This window comes from Falco peregrinus, chromosome 8 (genome assembly GCF_023634155.1).
Source record: "Falco peregrinus isolate bFalPer1 chromosome 8, bFalPer1.pri, whole genome shotgun sequence".
NCBI classification, from domain to species: domain Eukaryota; kingdom Metazoa; phylum Chordata; class Aves; order Falconiformes; family Falconidae; genus Falco; species Falco peregrinus.
Genome location: NC_073728.1, coordinates 46,658,223 through 46,677,557, shown reverse-complemented (window position 1 = coordinate 46,677,557; position 19,335 = coordinate 46,658,223). Strand labels below are relative to the sequence as shown.

Sequence of the window (19,335 nt, the reverse complement as noted above, 5' to 3'; positions counted from 1 at the left end):
CGAGCTGTATTTTTCCAAACGTCTCCAGCCGCCATGCCGCACCGCCCCGCTCCCCGGCGGGACAGGGCCAGGCTGGGACCTGGCACACCGGCCCTGCCCCAGGACAGGCCGCCCGGCGCGGCCCGGGAGCCCGGGGCCAGGGGAAGCCGCCCCGTTGGCCTGAGGGACGCGGGCCCGGGCGAGCTCCGGCCGCCCCAGCCCTCACCTGCCGGCGGGCGGCGCCGGGAAGGGCGCGGGGGCGGCGCGGCGGGCGGTGCCGGGAAGAGCGGCCGGGCCGGGCCGGGCAGCGCGGGGCGGGGAGGCGCCGGAAGAGCCCATTTCCTCAGCGGGACGGGAGCGGCGCCGGGAGAGACCGAGACAAAGCGGCCGGGGGCCGGACCGAGGCGGCGGTGAGGCGATCCCCTGCGCCCCGGCGGAGTTGCGGGGTGTTCGGACGGGCCCCGCCGCCCCGTCTGTCCCACTTGGAAACTTTTGTGCGGGGCGGCGGGCCGGGCCCGGCCGGGCGGCGGCTCCCCGTGAGGGGCGGCGGGGGCCGGGGCGGGCGGGGAGCGCGGCGGAGCGGGCGGAGGGGAGCGGGCCGCGCCGCCCGTGGGGCGTGGGCCTGGGCCCGGGCCCGGGCCTGGGCCGGCCGCGCTCGGAGGCCGCGCTGGGCCGGGGTGGCGGGGCGCGGCGGGGAGCAGGCCGTGCTGTGGGTTGTGAGCGCTGTGTCCCGGAGGAAAGGCGCCGGGCCAGCCCGTTCCCGGAGAAGTTTCGGTGGCAGCGGGGCTGTGTGGCGAGGCCCCGCCCCGCGCAGCCGGGCACAGCCCGGCGGGGCCGCCCCGGCGCCGCTCTCCGGCGGTGGGCCCGGGCAGGGCGGCTGCGGGCAGGGCTGCCTGGCGGCACGGAGCCGCTTCTGGCCCCGCCGCCCCCTTTCGCCCCCCACCCGAGGGTCTCCCGGCGCGGCTGGACGAGCATCTTCTCTGCCGCCGAGTTGCTGTCCCAGGACACGGAACCCAGCCCCTTGCTGGGAACACCCCCTCGCCTTAGCTTGGCTTGGCCACGATTTTTGACACCCGCCTCTAATCTGCCAGTAGGCAGCGAGGCGGGAGCTGCTTGTTTGCGGACAAGAAGTTTCGTGCCGCATCTTCCAGCCGAAAAGCAGCGAGAGCGTTCGGCCCCCAGCTGGGGCCCGGCCCTGCCCCTGCCCCCCGCCTGGGCTCGCCGTGCCCGCCGCCTTTCAGGGCTTTATTCGTCGCTCGAGCTGGCTCACACACGTGTGAGCATCTTGCTGGCTGAAAGTTTGAGAAGGAGGCGTGTGGCGCACTCCTGTGCAGCGCAGAAGTGATGTGATGGAGGCGCGCTGCCCTGCCCGCCCGTGGGCCGCCGGCCCTGCGCAGCCCTGCCCCGGAGGCCGGTGGCCCTGTGGAGGGGGGCAGCGGTCCCTGGCGGGGCTGCGAGCCCCCGCGGGCCGGGCCTCGCTCCGGCTTTCCAGCCCCGACTGGAGGCATGTCTGGGTTGTCTGTATTGAACTAGTCTGGGAGCTCTTTGCTGCTGCTGCTCCCCTTCCCCCCCCCGCCCCCCCCCCGCCCCCCCCTTTTGTCTTTTGTGTTTTTGAGCTGGGGGTTGTGTGAAAGGTATTCCCGGTGCCTGGGTTGCTCGTTTCCTGCCGTTTTCCTGCGCTGGGAGTGGGGAAGCGGGGGGAGGTGGGAGAGGCTCCGTTGGCTGCACCCCTGTGCCCGTGCGTACCCTCCGTCCTGCCGCCTGCTCAGGCTTCCAGCGCTTCCAAGCCCAGCTTGGGGGGTCAGCTGCCGGGTTGGTCTGTAGGCAGGTTTGTGTTTAAAGGGAGGTGGAAGCCCAGCTTATGTTATATGCGGCCTTTTAGGCACCCTCTGGTCTGTCTTGGGGCACTAAGGCTGTGTTAAGTGTTTACTAGGACTTGTTTCTCCCTGTCCAATTGAAACTTTTTGTTTGAAAAGGGCGTAATTTTTATGTTGGGTCACTAACCTTTTTATTTACAGACAATCAGTTTTTAAAACATCAGTGAGGTTTTTTTGATGTTTCTCACGAGAAACAGACAAAAGTTTGTTAGGTTTTGTGTTAAGAATGCTTTACCCTAACCTTTTCCATAATAAACAACATGCCTTCAGTCTTTGGTCTTTTTTTCAGCTAGCTCTATTAATAGGCCTCTGCATCGGGGATTAAAAGTTTACACAAGGTGGCAGGGGGGAGCACAGCGGGCAGAGATTAGAAATCCTGCAGCCAAACTGATGATTTAAAATACCAGTGTAAATATTTATCACATAATAAATTTTCAAGCTTTGTGAAACATTGGCATTTCTGTGCTGACATGTATAATGGCAGGCATTAATGTGCAGCTTCTTTGTAGGGCTTCCATTGGTCTGATAAAGTTAACTGAAAGATGTAATAGAAAAATAATTTGTGTTTTTTCAGCAGCATGAATATCTTCATTCTGCAGCTGTAAGATTGAGAAACTGATTTGCAAAGGAATCCACATTAGTAGAAATGTTCATGAGCTGGAAATATACTTCAGTGGGACTTCAGCCCTGCCTTGAAATTACATCTACTGTTACTTGATTTCTAAATTACCTTTCTTATGCAGAGAATTAGTTAGGCTTACAAAAATATTTAGCAGCAAAACCAATCTACTCATCATAGGTGGATAGTAAGGCTAGAGTGAGGACCTACATGACTGTGATATTTCTGTTAAAGGGCTCTCTGTATTCAGTTTTACTGGCTTCTCTTGGCTCTGCTGGACAGTAAAGAAAACATGATGAATAGAAGAGGACTGAGTACTATTTTGTTAGGACAGTGCCATATTGAGACTGTCATCCAACATGATGATGAATGCCTGTTGTTTTCTACTATAGTGCCTTAACTGGAAATCACTCAAAACTCTTGTGCTGTGGAACTTCAATGTATGTAACCTTGAGAATGTGGATCCTTTACTACTCTGGGAATTCACCCTTATTTAGTTTTATAACTAATCTGGAATAGCTCCATTCAATGAGTTTATAGCTCATGCGTTGGTTAAACAGCATTGCAGCTTTAGAGAAAGTGCAGATGTTTGATAATTACTACTTTTTAACTCCATGCTATTTTCATCTAGCATATGAGACTTAAAATAGAGTCTACCCGCAAAATTGTATACCAGCACCCTTACTGAAGGAGCTGTGCTGAGAAGACAAGTGTTGAAAGTGACCTGCTGTGCTGCAAGGCAGAACTGGGTGCAGATAGGTGTATTGAAGTAAAGGAGTCGCAGGAGTAATGCAGTCACTGCGACCCCTAAGTGGGATCTCTCTCCTTGAATGACTGAGACTTGTTAGCGTTCCGTCAGGGTGAGAATGGGTGTTATCTCTGGTTTCTGGTATGCAGTAGGATAGTATAGAGTGTTCTGTTGGCAAATCTGATACTTAAATATGATTTGTAATTCCTCCTTGGCTATTGTATTTGAAAAGCCAGCTACCTTTTCACTAAACATGATTACATAGTTTTGTTTGTTAATCCCAGATGTACTACAGAAGACATCTGCTAGTCCTTTGACATGTGTTTATAAATCGTTCTGGTGAATCGGAGCAACCTTTTTTCACTATGCTTTGTAAAGTGAAAGAAATTATTAAATGTGCAGATCTAAACTAACACAGTTTGCAAAGGGAAATTTTCCCTGAATCTATTGGCATTCCATTCTGTTATACTTTCTCTAATGTACAGGACAGCTACTCGATGGATCATTTAGACTCCTGAGAGTCTCTCTTGAAAGGCTTTAAGTTCAGGCATCTGTGGGTGGAAACGGCCAATGTGAGGCTGGCTATAGCTGAAGGGGTAGCAGTTACCAAGGTAGGGAGTGGAACAGTGCTGAGAACCAAGCTGGGTGCCGGTTGGTTCCCCAGTAGATATGTTTTAATACATTGAATGACACAAGGAGCGAGGAGTGTTTATGTACGTTACAGTCTAAGAGCGAGTTAAACTCCTGTAGCGTTTCCAAGGCAGCGAGGGGGCTGAGAGCGGATAAGCTGGGGAACTAGCAGCAGTGTGGGCAGGTAGGATTTCGCTGTTGATAGTATGAGGTACAACTTAAGCTTGTGGTGTGCTTTTTTTTTTCCCCAAACAACGCCCAGTTTTCCTAGCTGTCTGTGCCCTGTTATGGAATAGATCTGCATATGACTGTATGTTTAAGAATTTCTGCGTGGAGCTGATGTTTGGGAGCAGATAAGACATTAGAGGAAGTTAGGGTAGAAGAGGCTGTAAACCCATGGGTGTACGCTGTTCTGGGATAGCCTTTATTAGCTACTTTAAGACACTGAAACTAGTGAGCTTGTGGATAGCTGATGAAGGATCGGGAGAAAAAAATTAGTTTTTTCTTTACCTGGAGATTAACTGAAAGAAAAGAGGAGAGACTGCAGGCTGGACGATTCTGTCATTGCTGTTGTTCAGCATAAGATCAAGAGAATGTTTAGGTAAATTTGCTTCTTTTCAGTTAACAAGTCAATAAGAATTAATGCTATCAGGAGCATGCGGCCTTGATGGCATGTGTGGTTTGGTGTTGCTTCCCCACCCCTCCCCAGTCAACTGCCTTTCCTATTCCCCAAAGGGTTCAGAGAGTTTTCGTTCACTGGTTTATTCTGGGTACTTTTATAGGTGGTATCTCTGCAGATCTAAGGCTCTAAGGGGGAGATTATTCATTCCATATCTTTTTCTAGATGGTATGAACTCGGCAGAGAAGATCCACTTAAACAAACAGTCTATGCAAGGAATGTAGCTTTACATAGCTGAAAAAGTCAGTTTAATTTTTCATGTAAATGCAGCTGAGCTCTATGCCTATAAAATGGTGTTTAACCTGCGTAACACCGAGCAGGTCAGTATTCATCTTTGCAAAGTGCTTTTGAGATCTTAATCTGAATCTGTAGATGGGTAAATGGTTTTTTAATTGACTAGGATAACGAATTCAGAAACAGCGAAGGACAGAACTGATAGTATGCTGAGAATCAAGAAGGTGGAAGTGGGTGTTCCTCTGTGTGAACACAACAACCAAGATGTACAAGTTGCCTGTTCTTTACCCACTTTCTTGCAATTGTGTCCTTGTAATGTTACTTGTAGAGGAAATTTCCTTTAGTATGACTTAAAGACCTAGTAAGTCTTGTTGCTCACGAACTTGGATAACCTGTGATAGACTGTGGACATGTATGCAAGTGACAAGTATCATAAAACTTCACATACAATTTACCGTAAGGTTCATTTCAGCCAGTACCTGATGTTCAGATGTTTGAGTCTAAACATTTTTAAACTGAAGTTATTTATTCATTTAAAGGATGAGAAGTTGAACGGTGAACTGGAAGTTGTGCACAGGCGTCTTGATGCAATCTGATTACTATAGCTGAGTTCCATCCAGCTTAATGTCCCGTCTCCATGATCCTCATCATGAGGTTTTGGTTGTACTAGTCCCATCAACTTCTTGTTAGCCTTGTCTGAGGCCCTAAATTACAAGCCCTTCACCTGGCCTTGGCCAAGCTGGCTGTTAACAGCAACAGAAGGCGGGAATAAGACAGGAACTCTGAGGTCATTTCCACTCCCCCTGCTTGTCACACTGTTGAGCAGTATCCTCTGTCTCCTTTGATGCCTTTGAGGAGTGATGGGTGCTGCTAGGTGGTGTCTGGTGTTCCCCTCTGATTCTCTGGTCATAATTCCTGACCCTAGCCACCTTTCTTTTTATTGACCCCCACAATCGTTTGGCTTCCCTTCCCTGTATCCTCCCCGCTCCTTTTGCTTGGGTGATGGCAGTGTATAAAGCCATCCCTAAAAGGGGACCCCAAAAACAGGCAAGCAATAAAACCATGAGAAAAGGGCAAATAAGTAGCATTGCTTCTCTGAGGTGCTTTACCAATCTTCTGCAGCGCAGGAGCTTCCTGAGCCAGGGGTTCAAACTCGGGCTGACTTCTGATCCACAAATTTGTCCAGAGGCTCTTGTGGCCGGTACCCAGTGCTGGCAGGAGTACTGCTCGGCTTCTGGTGCTGGTGGGCTTGTCTGCTGGTACAGACTGTCTGTACCTTCGTTGTATTCAATAGGCTCAGTTCAATGACTTAATTTCTTTTCACGTTTAGAAACCTTTCTGAGAGTTGAATGGCTTCTTATAAGCTACAAGTGAAATGAAAGGTACATGTTTTTTTGAGAGTAAAAAGCAAGAATCTGGTCTGGCTGAATGAAAAGCTCTAGAGCAGTTTAGATTTCTGTACAAAGTATGCCTTTGTAGTTTCTGCCACTTCCACTTTTTGGAAGATGGGTTTAATCGCAAACTACTGCTGTTACAGCTGGACATATTTCCTAGCTAACATTAAACAATGCATCCTGAAAGTTGGAAATGTGGGGGCAAGGCTTTTAGGAAAGTGAGCATGGAACTTTTCCACTGCTGGTGGAGTCCTCAATCATAATACCTTTATTTTGTACTGGTACAGTGAAGAGTGCAACATGATTGTGTGGGTTGGTTTTTTTCCCCCTCTCCTGGGGTTACTGGGGTTAGGGACAGAAAATAACAGTATAAGATGCAGTAAACAGTAGCAGCCTCCCCCACGCCCCAAACGCTAGAATGTTTGTAGCAAACCAGAATAGTGCTGATTAATTGTGCAGGGTTAAAAGCTTATAACCTAAAGAAAATGTTAACTTCCGGTCTATATGCATCAGTATTGTAGCATCAGGTATTTTAAGATGTTTTACTTAGTTTGCAGAATTGGTTAAGACAATTTGATTATGTTTAACAGCATATTATCCTAGGCTAGGGAAAAGTCAATGGTTATCAGTGAAAGAGGTGGTGTTCAGCAGAACCAGAGGCAAAGCACTGGTGCAGAGTCAATTGAATGGGATTTCTTAGCTCATCTGTTTTTTGTTCAGTAGCTTTGTCTTGTTTCCTGTTACTGGGGGTGAGGAGAAGGGGTGGAGGGAGAAAATGTGTCTTTAATCAGATGTATGTTCGTTTCCACTCAGTAAATGGCAGTGTTAAAGTCCTTTCCCCCCCACCCCCCCACCCCCAGCAAGACCAGCCAAGCAATGACTCTTTCCTTTCAAACCTTACGGTTCCTTCCTGTTGCTTTTATGAAATTTGGGTGGGTCAGTGACTTTTTTTTTTTTTAAACAAAAGTTGCTTTAATTGGTTATCCATATGCTAAGGCAGTGACTGGAAAGGATTGCTGTTGAGGCGGATTGTTACCTCTGATTCTCATGCACCACTGCGCACCCTTAGCACGTTTGTACTTGACAGAAGGAGGTTATGGCTTTGCAGGTAGCTCTGGTAAGCATCCAAAAATTAATTGCACCAGCATGTTTTTATTATTACTTGCTTTGCTCTTCTGGAGAAGCTGCAAAGTTCTTGCCCGTCAGTGCCCTCAGTGTTCTCAGTGTCTGCAGCCTTGTTGACACATTGCAGGGAGAGGAGATGATATGTGTTAGAGCATCCTACCCTACCTATTCTTCCAGATAATTGCAGTCATTTAAAAGATGCTCAACTCATCGAAATAATGCTTGTGCATTGCATTCATGTTCGCTCTTCTTCTGGGGTTTGTTTTTGATTTCCCCCTGCCTTCCCCTTCTTAACTTGCAGCATATGTGGGTGGAGCTGCAAGTCGAGAGTTGTCTGGGGGTGTACAGTGATGGTGCAATTCTTCTTCCAGCAGGGTTAATTTGTTGCTTGTAGGTAAGAGATGTTGCTGAAGGCTGCCATGAGCATAAAGTGAAATTGTAGGCCTTATCACCTGTGGGTTTTGTGACTTTTTTCTTTAAAAAATAATTGCTTTGTAATTTTTAGATAAGACTGACAGAGTGTTCCTGAATCAAAGTGAAGGACTGAAAAAGGAATTCTAAATGACTTTTCCTAGAAACTTTAGAAAACATTTTACTTTGAAGAATCTTTACATTCATGTTCTGCTTTGTTTCAGAGGGTGCTCTTCTTTTAGTAGCTCTTGCAAATGGAGAAAAGTATGGAAAACTTCTTTCACTCATGTAACACTATGGGTTTTTGTTACATAGTCTTTAGTTGCTACTATGCTGGGGATGTAGTTGAGAAAGAATGTGGTATTTAGTCTCTTGTTAGTACAAGACTGTCCATTTCCTCCATGTTTAAGCAAATTGTCTCATCAAACCTCTAATTATAGGAGTCTCTCTCTCTTTTTTTTTTTTTTTCCAAAACATGTATGTCAGCTCAAACTACTCCAGTATGTGTATGCGTCTGACTGTTTTAAAATTGTTAATGAAGGTCTAGATTTAGATGATGTGGTCAGCTAAAAGCGCAGAAGGGTATTGCATAACGTATCAATTTAGGAATGAAGATGTGGTTTGAGTGGGGTCAGATTCTGGTTATTTCTGACTTTGTAGCTTAAATGGCACTTTTTATTGCAGTTTGAGTGCTGAAGAAGATCAGAACAAAAATTCCCAGGTTTTCTTTTCCTTTTATTGCCAGCCATCAGTGTTTTTTTGCAAGCTAAGCAAGAATTAATTTTGCAGCACTGGCAAATTCTTGTGCCAACTGATAAAGTAGGCTAATTTATAAAAAAACTTCCTCTTATTTGAGGATTACTTGTGGCAAAAATTAATTTGTTAAAAGGTTACCCTTTCTTGCATTCATTGCTAACTTAAGGTTGGTAATTGAAATCTGTGCTAGTGTAGTTTGGGATTTGAAGAGCTGTGCTCTGTAGCCACAGCCTAGTTATTTTATCTTCATTGATTCTGTATCCCTGGAGTCTGAAATGCCATACCGTGGTTCTGAGAGTGGCAGTAAGCTGTTCTTTCATTCTCAGTGATTTTAGGAAGCTTCACACAGTTTTCCACTTCAAGGGTGGGAAGAGATACTGTGAGGTTGGAAGGGCTCTCAGTTGAATCAAAGTGGTCCAGCTCTTTGGCACTCTAATATCCCCTCTCCAGGCCAAGTCCCCTTGTTTTGTTTGAAAGTGCTAACTGTTAAGCTGTAGGCTTAAATGTGGGAAATGTGGCTGTGGGAGGGCTGGGGTTTGGGACTTTGAAGTTACCATTGCTGCAGGGATAAGATCATGAAAGATGTTGCTGTTTCCTTAAAATGCAGATGTGTTGCCCTTCTGCATGGCCAGAGTGTCTCAGTCCTGATCCAAAAAGCAGGCAGCTAAAATACAGCAGTTACAAATCTAGTGATGATTTGTTTCTGATTAGTTATCTTTCATGATGTTAGTATTGCAGGTCTTCAGCATAAAATGCACCGTTGTTATTGTGAAGACAGAATTAATGGTTTAATAGTAATAGATTGCCATTCGTGAAATGCTTTTCTCCCTTTCCCAAATATAAAGTTTTGCAGCTAGAATGTTAAAAGTAATCTTAATTACATAGGAGGTTCTTTTAGAAAATGCACGTGTCTTCTAAAGCAGTATCTTGATACCCTGTCAGGTTTTTTTAAGTAGTTGGAATCCTGCTTGAGTTTTGGAAACTGAAAACTGTGCAGAAATAAATTGGATGCTTGTCAGGATGTACTGGGATATCTATCTGGACAATTAAATAGGTATAAGCATGAGTTCGGTTCTTGCATTCTTTTAGGATGTCATTCATGAGCTGGAGCTTCGTGTGACTTAAGTCAATCACGAATTGCCTGTGCTTGCTGTGATTTTGCTTGCCATGCACCTCCTTTCTAGCTCCTCTGATGCAAAACAATCCTGGCAAAAATAAAATGATCAGAGCCTAACACTTTACATAACTGAAGGCAAGAGGCTTTTGTTAGCACTGGTGTCTCCAAAAAACAGTTTATTTGTACCTGTGAAATCACTGCTGTGGTCCCAGGAACACCATGATGAAGCCGCTTGTGCAGAGCGTGCCTTCCATTCTCTCGGTGATAGTAGACCAGAATGAAGGCGTGATAGCCTGTTACAGAGTGCATTCCTGATTTTGGAATGAAAATAAGTTACTTGAATCCACAGTACTATAGCAATTGGGAAGCTGTTCGGTGATGGCACGTACTGCTTTGAAAAGTGTGTTGCATCCTAAAGTGGTGATATGCCCCATGCCTGCTTTCATGTGATGGTGCGTGGCATTGGGTGGGTTGTGCTTCCCAGAGGGGAAAAGTTGACAGGCTGGCTGTGGCATGCTGCTGGCTTCGGTAACAGGGCAGCAGGCAGGAGATAACAGCTGTGTAGAAGAGAAAACAGAGTTATAAACATCATTGATTTTTTGGTAGGGATGTTGTATTAGGTTGCGTCTCAACCCAGTAGCAAGGTCTAAAGATTTGCTAAACAAATGGAGAAGTAGAGAAGCATTTGTTTATTACTGACTGTGTAAGGCTTTCTGATAAGCAGGTTCAGATGCCTCTCTACAGCCCTTTTCCAGTAGAGCAACAGAGAGAAAAACATAAAAGACGGATTATGAAAGCTGGATCTGGAATGGTACTGGTGAGAAATAGGCTTATCTGAACCAGAATTTCTTCTTTTTGCTTGGCTTGTACCTGTAGTCTGTCGAAAAATGTGTAGCCAAGTTGAATATACTCAAATGGCAGAAATGTTCTGATAATCAAAAAACATAGTCAGTGCAACATCTAAGTTTGTATTAATATTTCAGATTGTGAAACTCTGATAGTAAGGATTTCTAGGGAGGTACTACCTTCATGGCATTTATGGTGGAGGAGAAGATTTGGTAGCTGAACAGATGAAGTTTAAGATTGAAGGCTATGTTAGAAGAGGATGACTCTCTGTTTTCAGTTGCATATACTTGGTGTTAAATACAAACAGCTTAAACCTCCTGTAAATCCTCCTTGAAAACCATTGCATATCCCAAATGTCCTTGACTAGCTCCTCAGTGCTGAGAGGAGTATTGCTTTATTTGTGGAATCAGACAGAAAAATTCATTGGAAGACACTGAAGGGAAAGAGAAAAGAATGAATTTTTTTTCTGGATGCTCTTAGTTATATGGACAACAGTTTTGAACTGTCAGCGGGGCATGATGAAACCCCTGCATGTAAGCTGGGTTTAATATGAGGTGTGTCTTAACCCTCTTGAAACCAAAAATGTTCAGAAGATTTGTGTTAATGGTGTATGTTAGATACCCCACTCCCAGAGATCTTTATCTACTGTCTTGTTATCTACGTTCAGCAGGGGTAAAGGATCCCTGCTGGTTGTCAGATGGGTTAGGTGCTTAAGTAACAAACCAAACAAATCCAAAAGGATTCCCTTAGGAACGGGGAAACTGGTTCATTTTTTGGCTGGAAGATGAAGCTAGGTCATTGTGTTGTGAATTCCACCATGTTCTGTCCCCATGATTTCAGTCCTGGATTAAGGGCTGTTCTCATTACATTGCACAGAATATCCAAAGACAATCTGAAAGTGTGGTAGAGGACAGGACTATCCTTCAAAATGCCTGTGACTGCTTAAAGAAATGTGAGAGAAAGAAGCTGCAAAATAATGTAATCAAGTACATATTACTGTGCCTGGGCACAATCAGCTGCACAAAATGGGGAACAACTAGGTGTTAGCAGAAAGGGCGTTCAGATGGAGAATGGCCTCCCAAGTATAGGATTTTCTTGTACCGTGTTGGTTTGTTAGGTTTTCTGGATAGCATAGCGCTTGAATTCAGCAGGTGGGCTATTGTACTTGGCCCAGGTTAGCCCACCGCTGTGCTAGGGAGACCACTGGTTGAATACAGTCTTCCCTAAGAATAAAACAAGAGAGAATGCTGAGTGTAGTCAAAAGCTTTTAAAAAGTAGCCTGTCAGTATAGTTAAAATTTGAAGGCTGATAGAAGATGGCATGTTATAAAATACTCTTCAGGTAGCACAAGGCGGTGGGACTTAAGTTTCAGCGCAGGAGATGGGCAGTTAGATCTTCTGCTGTGTAACCAGAAGAGATTTGCTTTGGTCCAGAGGCTGGGGGGGCTGCAGGATCTCTTGGGACAGATCAAGGTGAAAACACCAGCTCAGTAGTGCCTGAGTACAGCCAGCGCTGCCTTTGGGTGTGCGTGGGAGCGCAGCCTGGAAAAACAGGACCATGAGCAGCAGGCCTTTCTGTCATCCTGTTGGTGTGCAGAGCTCGCTGTGAGATAGTGCTTCTTCGTGCTGCTTTTTGAAAAGCCTCGAGTGCCTTCAGGAGCTTCTGCAAAGAAGCTGCGGAGCTGCATTCCTGTGCTTGCCAAAGTTTAGAAAATATTTGCATGCCAGTATTCTGGAAGTAGGTATCTGAAGTAATGCTTAAAACCTTGAACTACCAGTTTTTGAAAACACTACAACCTTCAGTTGTGGCTTTTGGAAAGAGCACTGTCTGCACGTTGTCTTCAGTGTGTCCAGGGCAGGCCAGCTCATTGAGCGCGGTGTGTAAATGCGTCCCCAGCAGTTTAACACGCTTCTGCTTGGGTCTGTGCCCTCGCCTCTCCGCAGCAAGGCTGGGACCTGCCCTGGGGCGCAGGAGCTCATCTTGGTGCTGCTGCAGTCCCATCCACTTCCCTGTGCAGTCCCACCTCCTCCTTCAGGGCAGTAAGCTGGCAAGGTGATGCTCACAGTTACCGCCTTAACTCTGAGCATTTGTGCTCCTTCAGGTGGCTCACCGCGCCGGGTGGGTGCCTGTTTGAGGCAGGTTTGTGGTGGAGGAAGGAGCAGTAGGACTGTAGCAACGTTTGCTTGAAGTAGTGTGGATCGGAACAGAAACCTGTTCCTAATTTTAGCTGTTGATGAGATCTTGATTCTTTGCAGAAAGCAGGGGCTGGTTGCCCTGGGATAGCTCTGCTTGCAGAGCTGCTTGTTGGCTGGAGCAGGAGCTCTGAAAGGGGCTTTAAACTCCTGTTCTTCCCCCACCCCTCATGTCCTTGCAAATGCACTAAATCCCTGTAAGATATAATTGCATTATTCTTGAACCATCTACTACGATAATGAGCACCATCATGATCTGTGTAATAACCTGAAGGGTTTACAGTTAGCATGCTGGGCTGTGAGCATGGTTTAAGGTTAGAGCTTCATGTGTCTGAATATTAGGTGTGCTGGGAGAGCATTGCCGCTCTGCAGCGGCCCTGCTTGATGCTCTGTTTTCAGTGACACCTGGTTCAACTCTTATGTGACATCCAACTTCCGGCTGTGTTGCCACTTGAATGGCTTTGCCAGGGATGCCAGGTGACGTAGCCATCTCTCCTCTTGCCACCACCAGTTCCACTCGCAGTGGTATCTATGGTGGCACAGTGAACCAGATGGGGATCTCTGCCCACCCTGCAAAAATGGCTTTCCCTCCAGCCAAATCAGTTCTTCCCCATCTGGTTAATCGCTCAACCGTGGGGAAAGCTGTGCCAGTACAGGGGGGTGTGATGTGAAGACAGGAATGAGTTCCTAGAGGGGTGTGGGAGGATGAACATTGGGTTTTAAGTAGCTTTCTTGCTGCTACAGGCTGGGCAACTGCAACTCCTTGTGCAGTGGTGTCTTTCTATATATTCCAGCACTTGAGATTCAGTGTCACTCACTCTTCCGTTGTGTGGTCTGTGCTCTTTGTCCTTGAAATTCCTGCTTCGAGTGCATACCCTGCTGTCTGTACTGTCCTTGGTGGGCCTGTGGCATGAAGAACCTGTTTCTGTCATCCCAGCTGTCTGAAACCAGTGCTAGATGTTTGTGGTTGGGTCTCTGTTCCAGAGGACATCCTCTTTCTTTATCAGATGTTAAGTTACTGCAGTTGCTCTGGCTCTCAGAGCCAACAATTAACCACTCTGCTACAATATCCTCAGACTTGGTTTACTACCTGTTACGGTATCTGAATTCAATGAGGCAAGAGCTTGAGTAAGGGACATTCCAGAGAATTGGAGGGTTCTTCTGGCAGGAGTGCAGCCCTACTTTTAACGTGGCCCAGGCTCCAGTTGTCCTTTTCTCCCCTAAACCCATCCCATTCACACGTGCATTAGAAAGCTATAGCCTGTTCCTGTGTTCTTCACAAGTATTTAATTGAATAAACGTATTTACTGCAATGTACAAATGATATGCAAGTCATTGCTGCCAAACAGTGTATTTGATATCAAGCTATGTTTTTAAGATAAATTTCAATAACTTTAGTAATAAGGAGTTTTATAGACCATTACTTTTGGCCAATTTGTGAACTATCATAGTAACGTGTTTTCAGATGAATTGCCTTCATTATCTTACTAATACAATTAACGTATCTTTTCATAGTTACCTTGTCCTGCACTTTGTTTCTGCAAGAGGCATAACAGCATTAAATACATAGAAAAAGCCTTTACCTAGAAACCTAATGGGCTTTCCAGAGCCCTGGATATGTTTCTCAGAAACCATAAAGACTTTCAGTGTATTTTTCTTGGCCTCTTACGTAGGAAGCGTTCACACTGAGCTAACTGGGAGTGAATAAAACAGTGAAATTCCTTGTTGAGGGCAGGATGTTGCCAGGGGGTGAAGGGCATTTCGCAGCTTGCCCTGTTCGAGTGCCTGGGCCGTGGCGCAAGCCAGTGCAGAGCTGGACCAGTAAAAGAAAAAATGTGATTGGGAGAGAAGGTTAGTGAGTTCACCAGACACAGTGAGAAGGGTCAGAGGTAGAGGGAGGGTGAGCAGGAGGACGTGGCCATCCTCCACCCCGCTGCAGTCTGCTCACTGTGGAGCTGCAGCCTGGCCTGCCTTCTGCTGTGGGAGCTGGGTCCTTTCATCTTCATTGTTAAGCTTTTTGATTTTTAACTGCTCAGAACTATTATAGGTATGTTAGCATGGATCAGTGTCTTCCTAGCTTCTCTCTCTTTTTTTTTTTTATTTTATTTTTTTTTCCAGCTTTCGGCTTTTTAAGTTTTCTTTTTCTCCAGCAGTGTGGACTTGGAATGTGGGCATAAGTGGAAAGCTGAATGCAGGTTAGGTGAATGTTCCTGCTTTGCACCTTGCAAACTTGCACTGAAGTGTCTGAGAATGTGTAGGCTTTTCAGGGCAAGCATAGGTTTTCCGTAGTGTAGCAAGTACTTAACCTGTTGTACTGTCTGTGCTGTGGGCGAGCCCATGTAATGTCTCGGGGTCAACCTGACACAAAGGTGCTGTTGACTGAAGCTGGGTGCTGCTAAGCCCTGGTTCTGTACGTGTGCTCAGGCTGAGCTTCTCCAGCGCCTGAGAGATTCTGTTCTTCAATGGAAACAAGCAGCCATGTCTGTGCTGTTTCTGCGTGTTTAACTGTTGGTGTCGGTATAAAACGGTTGGTTGTTGGTATGTGTCATAAACATTGCTGGTTACCAAAATTAGTATCTTGCCTCCTGCTTCATAAAAATAATGAGACTTTGTGCTTGTCTGGCAGTTTGGGGACATCTGCTGCTGCCAGAGCAATCTGTCTGCTGAGATGCTGTGCAGACAATGCCCTGTCCACAGTAAGATTTAAAAATATTGGCTAATAAGCTTTAAACCAACTTCAGCAGCTTAGGAAAAGGGGTGAAAGGAGACTTTGGAAATGTATTTATCTTCCTGACTTTTTTAAAAACAAAGAGTTACAAATGTGTGTTTATTCTAATCTTGAATTTTGAGGGCAACCCAAAGCCAGGAAAAGCAGGGATTTATTAAAGCTGAAGTGGTATGAACTGGTTTTATGGACCTGTAAATACTTTAAATCTTTAAATAATTTTTTTACTGAAGTTATGGTTCTGATTATTCCTTTGTGCTGTACAGCATCGCAGTGTTAATGTGGTGATCTGTTTTAGTTCATTATTTTTATTGGTTTTTTTTAGACTACTGGTTTCAAAGGCAGAGCTATTTTAGTAGTTTCACTAAACTTTTCCCATAACCATATTTGCCGTTCCGTTGGGATGTTGATATAAATCTGTAACGGGAAGGAACGACTCAGTGACAGCTTTTAACAGGTCTCTTCATGCAAATCTGCTTTTCCCTCCTATGTAAATGTTAAGGGGAAGTGTGGTAGATACATAAGCTGTTAAATATGAACCAGCTGGATTTTCTGGCTTTATAAGGCTTATATTCACTATTTTACCTTTGTACTTCCAAACGGTGAATTGGATGAACGGTAGGTTGAATGAGTTCATTTAGACCCTGACTTCTGGTTAGACAAAGCATTGGGGGTAGTGACTCGTGGTGGAGCTGGGAAGCCTGGCAGCTTTCTGGTGCTGTTGAAGGCAAGGTGTTCCCTTCTGCTTCTCCAAGACCTTGGGCTGGCTCAAAGCTGGTCTGGGAGCATGGGGCAGCCGGCCCTGGAGGCAGGCAGCAGAAGTCGGGAAAGGATTATTTGCTTAGCCTCCAGCTTCCAGTGCCCCCATTGCCTGTGGGGTCTTTTTTCATTGCTTGTGAACCACTGATGAGCTGACCAAAATCGCCTGTCTTGTTGCTTTGATAAAATATTATGGCTTTTAAATAGGTTTTGTTTTTATTTTCTAGCTAAAACGTACAGGTAATATCTGTATATTGGCATAACAAGCCATTTTTTTAAACTATCACCAGTTGAACCAAAACTGGTATTTCTGGAGACAGGTATAACCTTACCTTATGCCAGATGGGCATGTTGTGTGTTTAATAACAGCCTTCATTTTAATTTATTTTTAAAATACAGCATTAATAATAAAAAAGAATGGTATTAATGTAGCTCTTTTCTTCTAGAAATGACTGCTGTTACTGCAGGCAACGTTAACTTCAAATGGGACCCCAAAAGCTTGGAGATAAGAACGCTGGCGGTTGAAAGACTACTTGAACCTCTTGTTACACAGGTAGGGAAAAAAAAAGGGTGGGGAAGGGGCAAAAGAACCTTCCATAAGGATGATTACCTGTTTTGATGTATTAATTCAATTAAGTGACTTTGAAAGCTTAAATCCCAAAAGTAAAACCGCTACAAAACTAAGGATGGAAAAGAATGTACAAGTGATTTCTTTGTTCAGTTTTATTGTAGGAGTTACTGAGCATGAGTCTAGAAAGACGCTGCTTCTTCAGCGCCTGATAAGACACAGTATTTCAATTAAAGTGCAGAGATGTGTGTTAGTAACTAATGTTGTGTTGTTGCTGTGCTGTTTCTCACCTGTGTTCTGGGTGGCATGCTGCTTATTTGTTGAGTCTTTAAAAAGCTGTGCTATGTATCATATAGAAACTGGTATTTGGGAACGACAGAAGTCCCTTGCAATGAAGCTATTAGCACTTGCCAGAAGTAGGGTCTCATAAATTTGGTTGGTTTTGGTTTGGGTTTTGGTGTGTGTGTTCTTTTCTTTGAGATTACCTGTGTTTAGTGTTCCCTTTGGAAGGAGTTTCAGGTAAATGGTGAAGTGTGTGGTGAGCAATGTTTGCAACCTGTCTAGAACAGCCTTGTGTTGTAAATAGATTGCTGTCCCCTCCTAACAGAGTTTGGCCCAAGGTGTATGCATTTGTTACTGTTTCAGTGTATCTTTTACAAGATACGTGTGCTTTGTTTTAATTGCTGGCTATGCTTTATGCTGACTTTGTGAATAATAGCTTATTTCTGCATGGTGTGTATTGCCAGTGAAATGCACTGAAGAATGTAGGAAACCTAGAGCAAGTCTTGTAATGTAAGCTACGCCTATTGGGTATTTTGAAGATTCTTGGAAGAGACTTTCTAGGATGTCTGGAAGAGGAGGTGCACTGGAGACAGTTAACTCATCTTTTTTAGCATTTGTTTTGTGCAATATGAAATTTTTAAAATGTCAGCATGAACTGGGCACAACTGCTGCCAAGCACAAACTGCAACGATCAAGCTCTGTTTCCAGTGTTAACCCTTTAATCACCAAGCTGCTGTGTGTACCTGCCATTTGTTTCCTCCAGATATTCAGATGGGCAGCTGATACTCTGTTAGATAGCTTTTAGCTGGAGTTACTGGTGGAGTTTTCCCTTAAGGGAAATTGTCCTAATTTGGCAAACTTGTTTATAGGACCTTTTTGTCCAAGTTCAGTGTCTAACTTATTCCCCAAGAAGCACGATAGGCTGTACTGGCAATCCCAAGTTTTGTGAGTGATGTGACTGGCAAAATACAGAGAGGAAAGTAGAGTAAGTTGCCTTGTTGCAACTTGTTCTATTTGTAGTACGTGGTAAACTGAGACTACCCAATACAAATGTTCCCCATTAACTGGCAGCTGTATTCCCAGCTGATGGCTTTCCCTCTCTGAATCAGCTTACTGAGAAGATGGATTCATCTCTGAGGGCCTTTATGTCAGCAGTCCTTGGGCTTTCTAGAGTAGTAATATTTTTAGTATTGTATTTTAATGCCCTTCTGAAGCAGCTTTGTATGCATTTTCCTAGACTTAACAAAAAGAAGAGGGGGATACAAAAGGCAAATGGGAAAGTGTGCGTGGATTTTGACATTTGTCTGCATTTGATTGAAGAAGATGGATCCTGATCCTAAGCTAACGGAGTATTTGGTGGTCATCTGGCTGCTTGTGACGAGCTCCTAGCAGGGTTTTAGTCTAAAACATGAAACTTAGAAATATTTGTTGATTGCAGGAGGATTGTGAGCCTTCAGTTTTGGTTGTTTTGGGGAAATAAAGAGCTTCCATTGGCTGTAGTGCCTTTTTTGACTGAAAAGATACTGTGTTGCTAGATTTCTGTACATAATGGTTTCAACCTTTTTTGGGGTCTTATGCCTGGAGAGCTATTCCAAACTAATTATCCCCAGCTTGGTTTCTTTTTATGTGGTGCCAGATAGCTCTGGCCTGTTACTGAGATTGCAGTTTATCAAAAATACGAATAGATCTCGATTCTTAAAATCAAATTTTCAGGTTTGCTGCTGATAAGAAAAATCTCCAAGCAGTTTAGCTGAATTAATAATGCTCATCTAAGAAATCAAGAAGCATGATAGTGTTTAAGGAGACGTGAAAACCACTTGTTCATGAGTTTAACCTTTGGAGCTGGCAGTAGTGCAAGCATTAGCAATATGCTGTTTAGAAAAAAACCACATGGCCTTGCTGTCAAATTGATAAACTTCTGATTTCTTTCATGTTTTCTGGTTTTTTTCCCCTCCATCTATGCCTTTAGGTGACAACATTGGTTAACACTAGCAACAAAGGACCCTCTAATAAAAAACGAGGGCGTTCTAAAAAGGCCCATGTTTTGGCTGCTTCAGTTGAACAAGCAACAGAGAATTTCCTGGAGAAAGGAGACAAAATTGCAAAAGAGAGCCAGTTCCTTAAGGAGGAGCTGGTAGCAGCTGTGGAAGATGTTCGTAAGCAAGGTAAGAGCTATATATCTGATAGCTTCTAAAATTATGGGTTTTCAGAGTAAGTAGAACTGTTCCCATTTCCCTTTTGCTGTTATTTCAAATGACTCTGTGCCTCTCTGCTTGCATAGATTCTTGGCTTGTCTTGTTGGCTTCCTTGAGGAATGATATGAACTGTGTGGATCTGGAAATCTGATGTCCCAAGTAAAGACTGGGAAGAGGAGAAGGGCTGATTCTATGAAGA

General features: G+C 45.0%; 1 protein-coding gene across 1 annotated transcript in view; it reads left to right on the top strand.

Annotated features, from left to right (window-relative positions):
• Window positions 1-240: 240 nt before the first annotated feature.
• Window positions 241-19,335, top strand: part of CTNNA1 (catenin alpha 1) — a 122,800-nt gene continuing 103,705 nt past the window's right edge. The window contains exons 1-3 of the mRNA XM_055811816.1: window positions 241-389; window positions 16,538-16,644; window positions 18,911-19,106. Coding sequence (XP_055667791.1) covers window positions 16,540-16,644; window positions 18,911-19,106 — 301 coding nt within the window. The 5' untranslated portion in view covers window positions 241-389; window positions 16,538-16,539. The remainder of the gene's footprint in view (window positions 390-16,537; window positions 16,645-18,910; window positions 19,107-19,335) is intronic.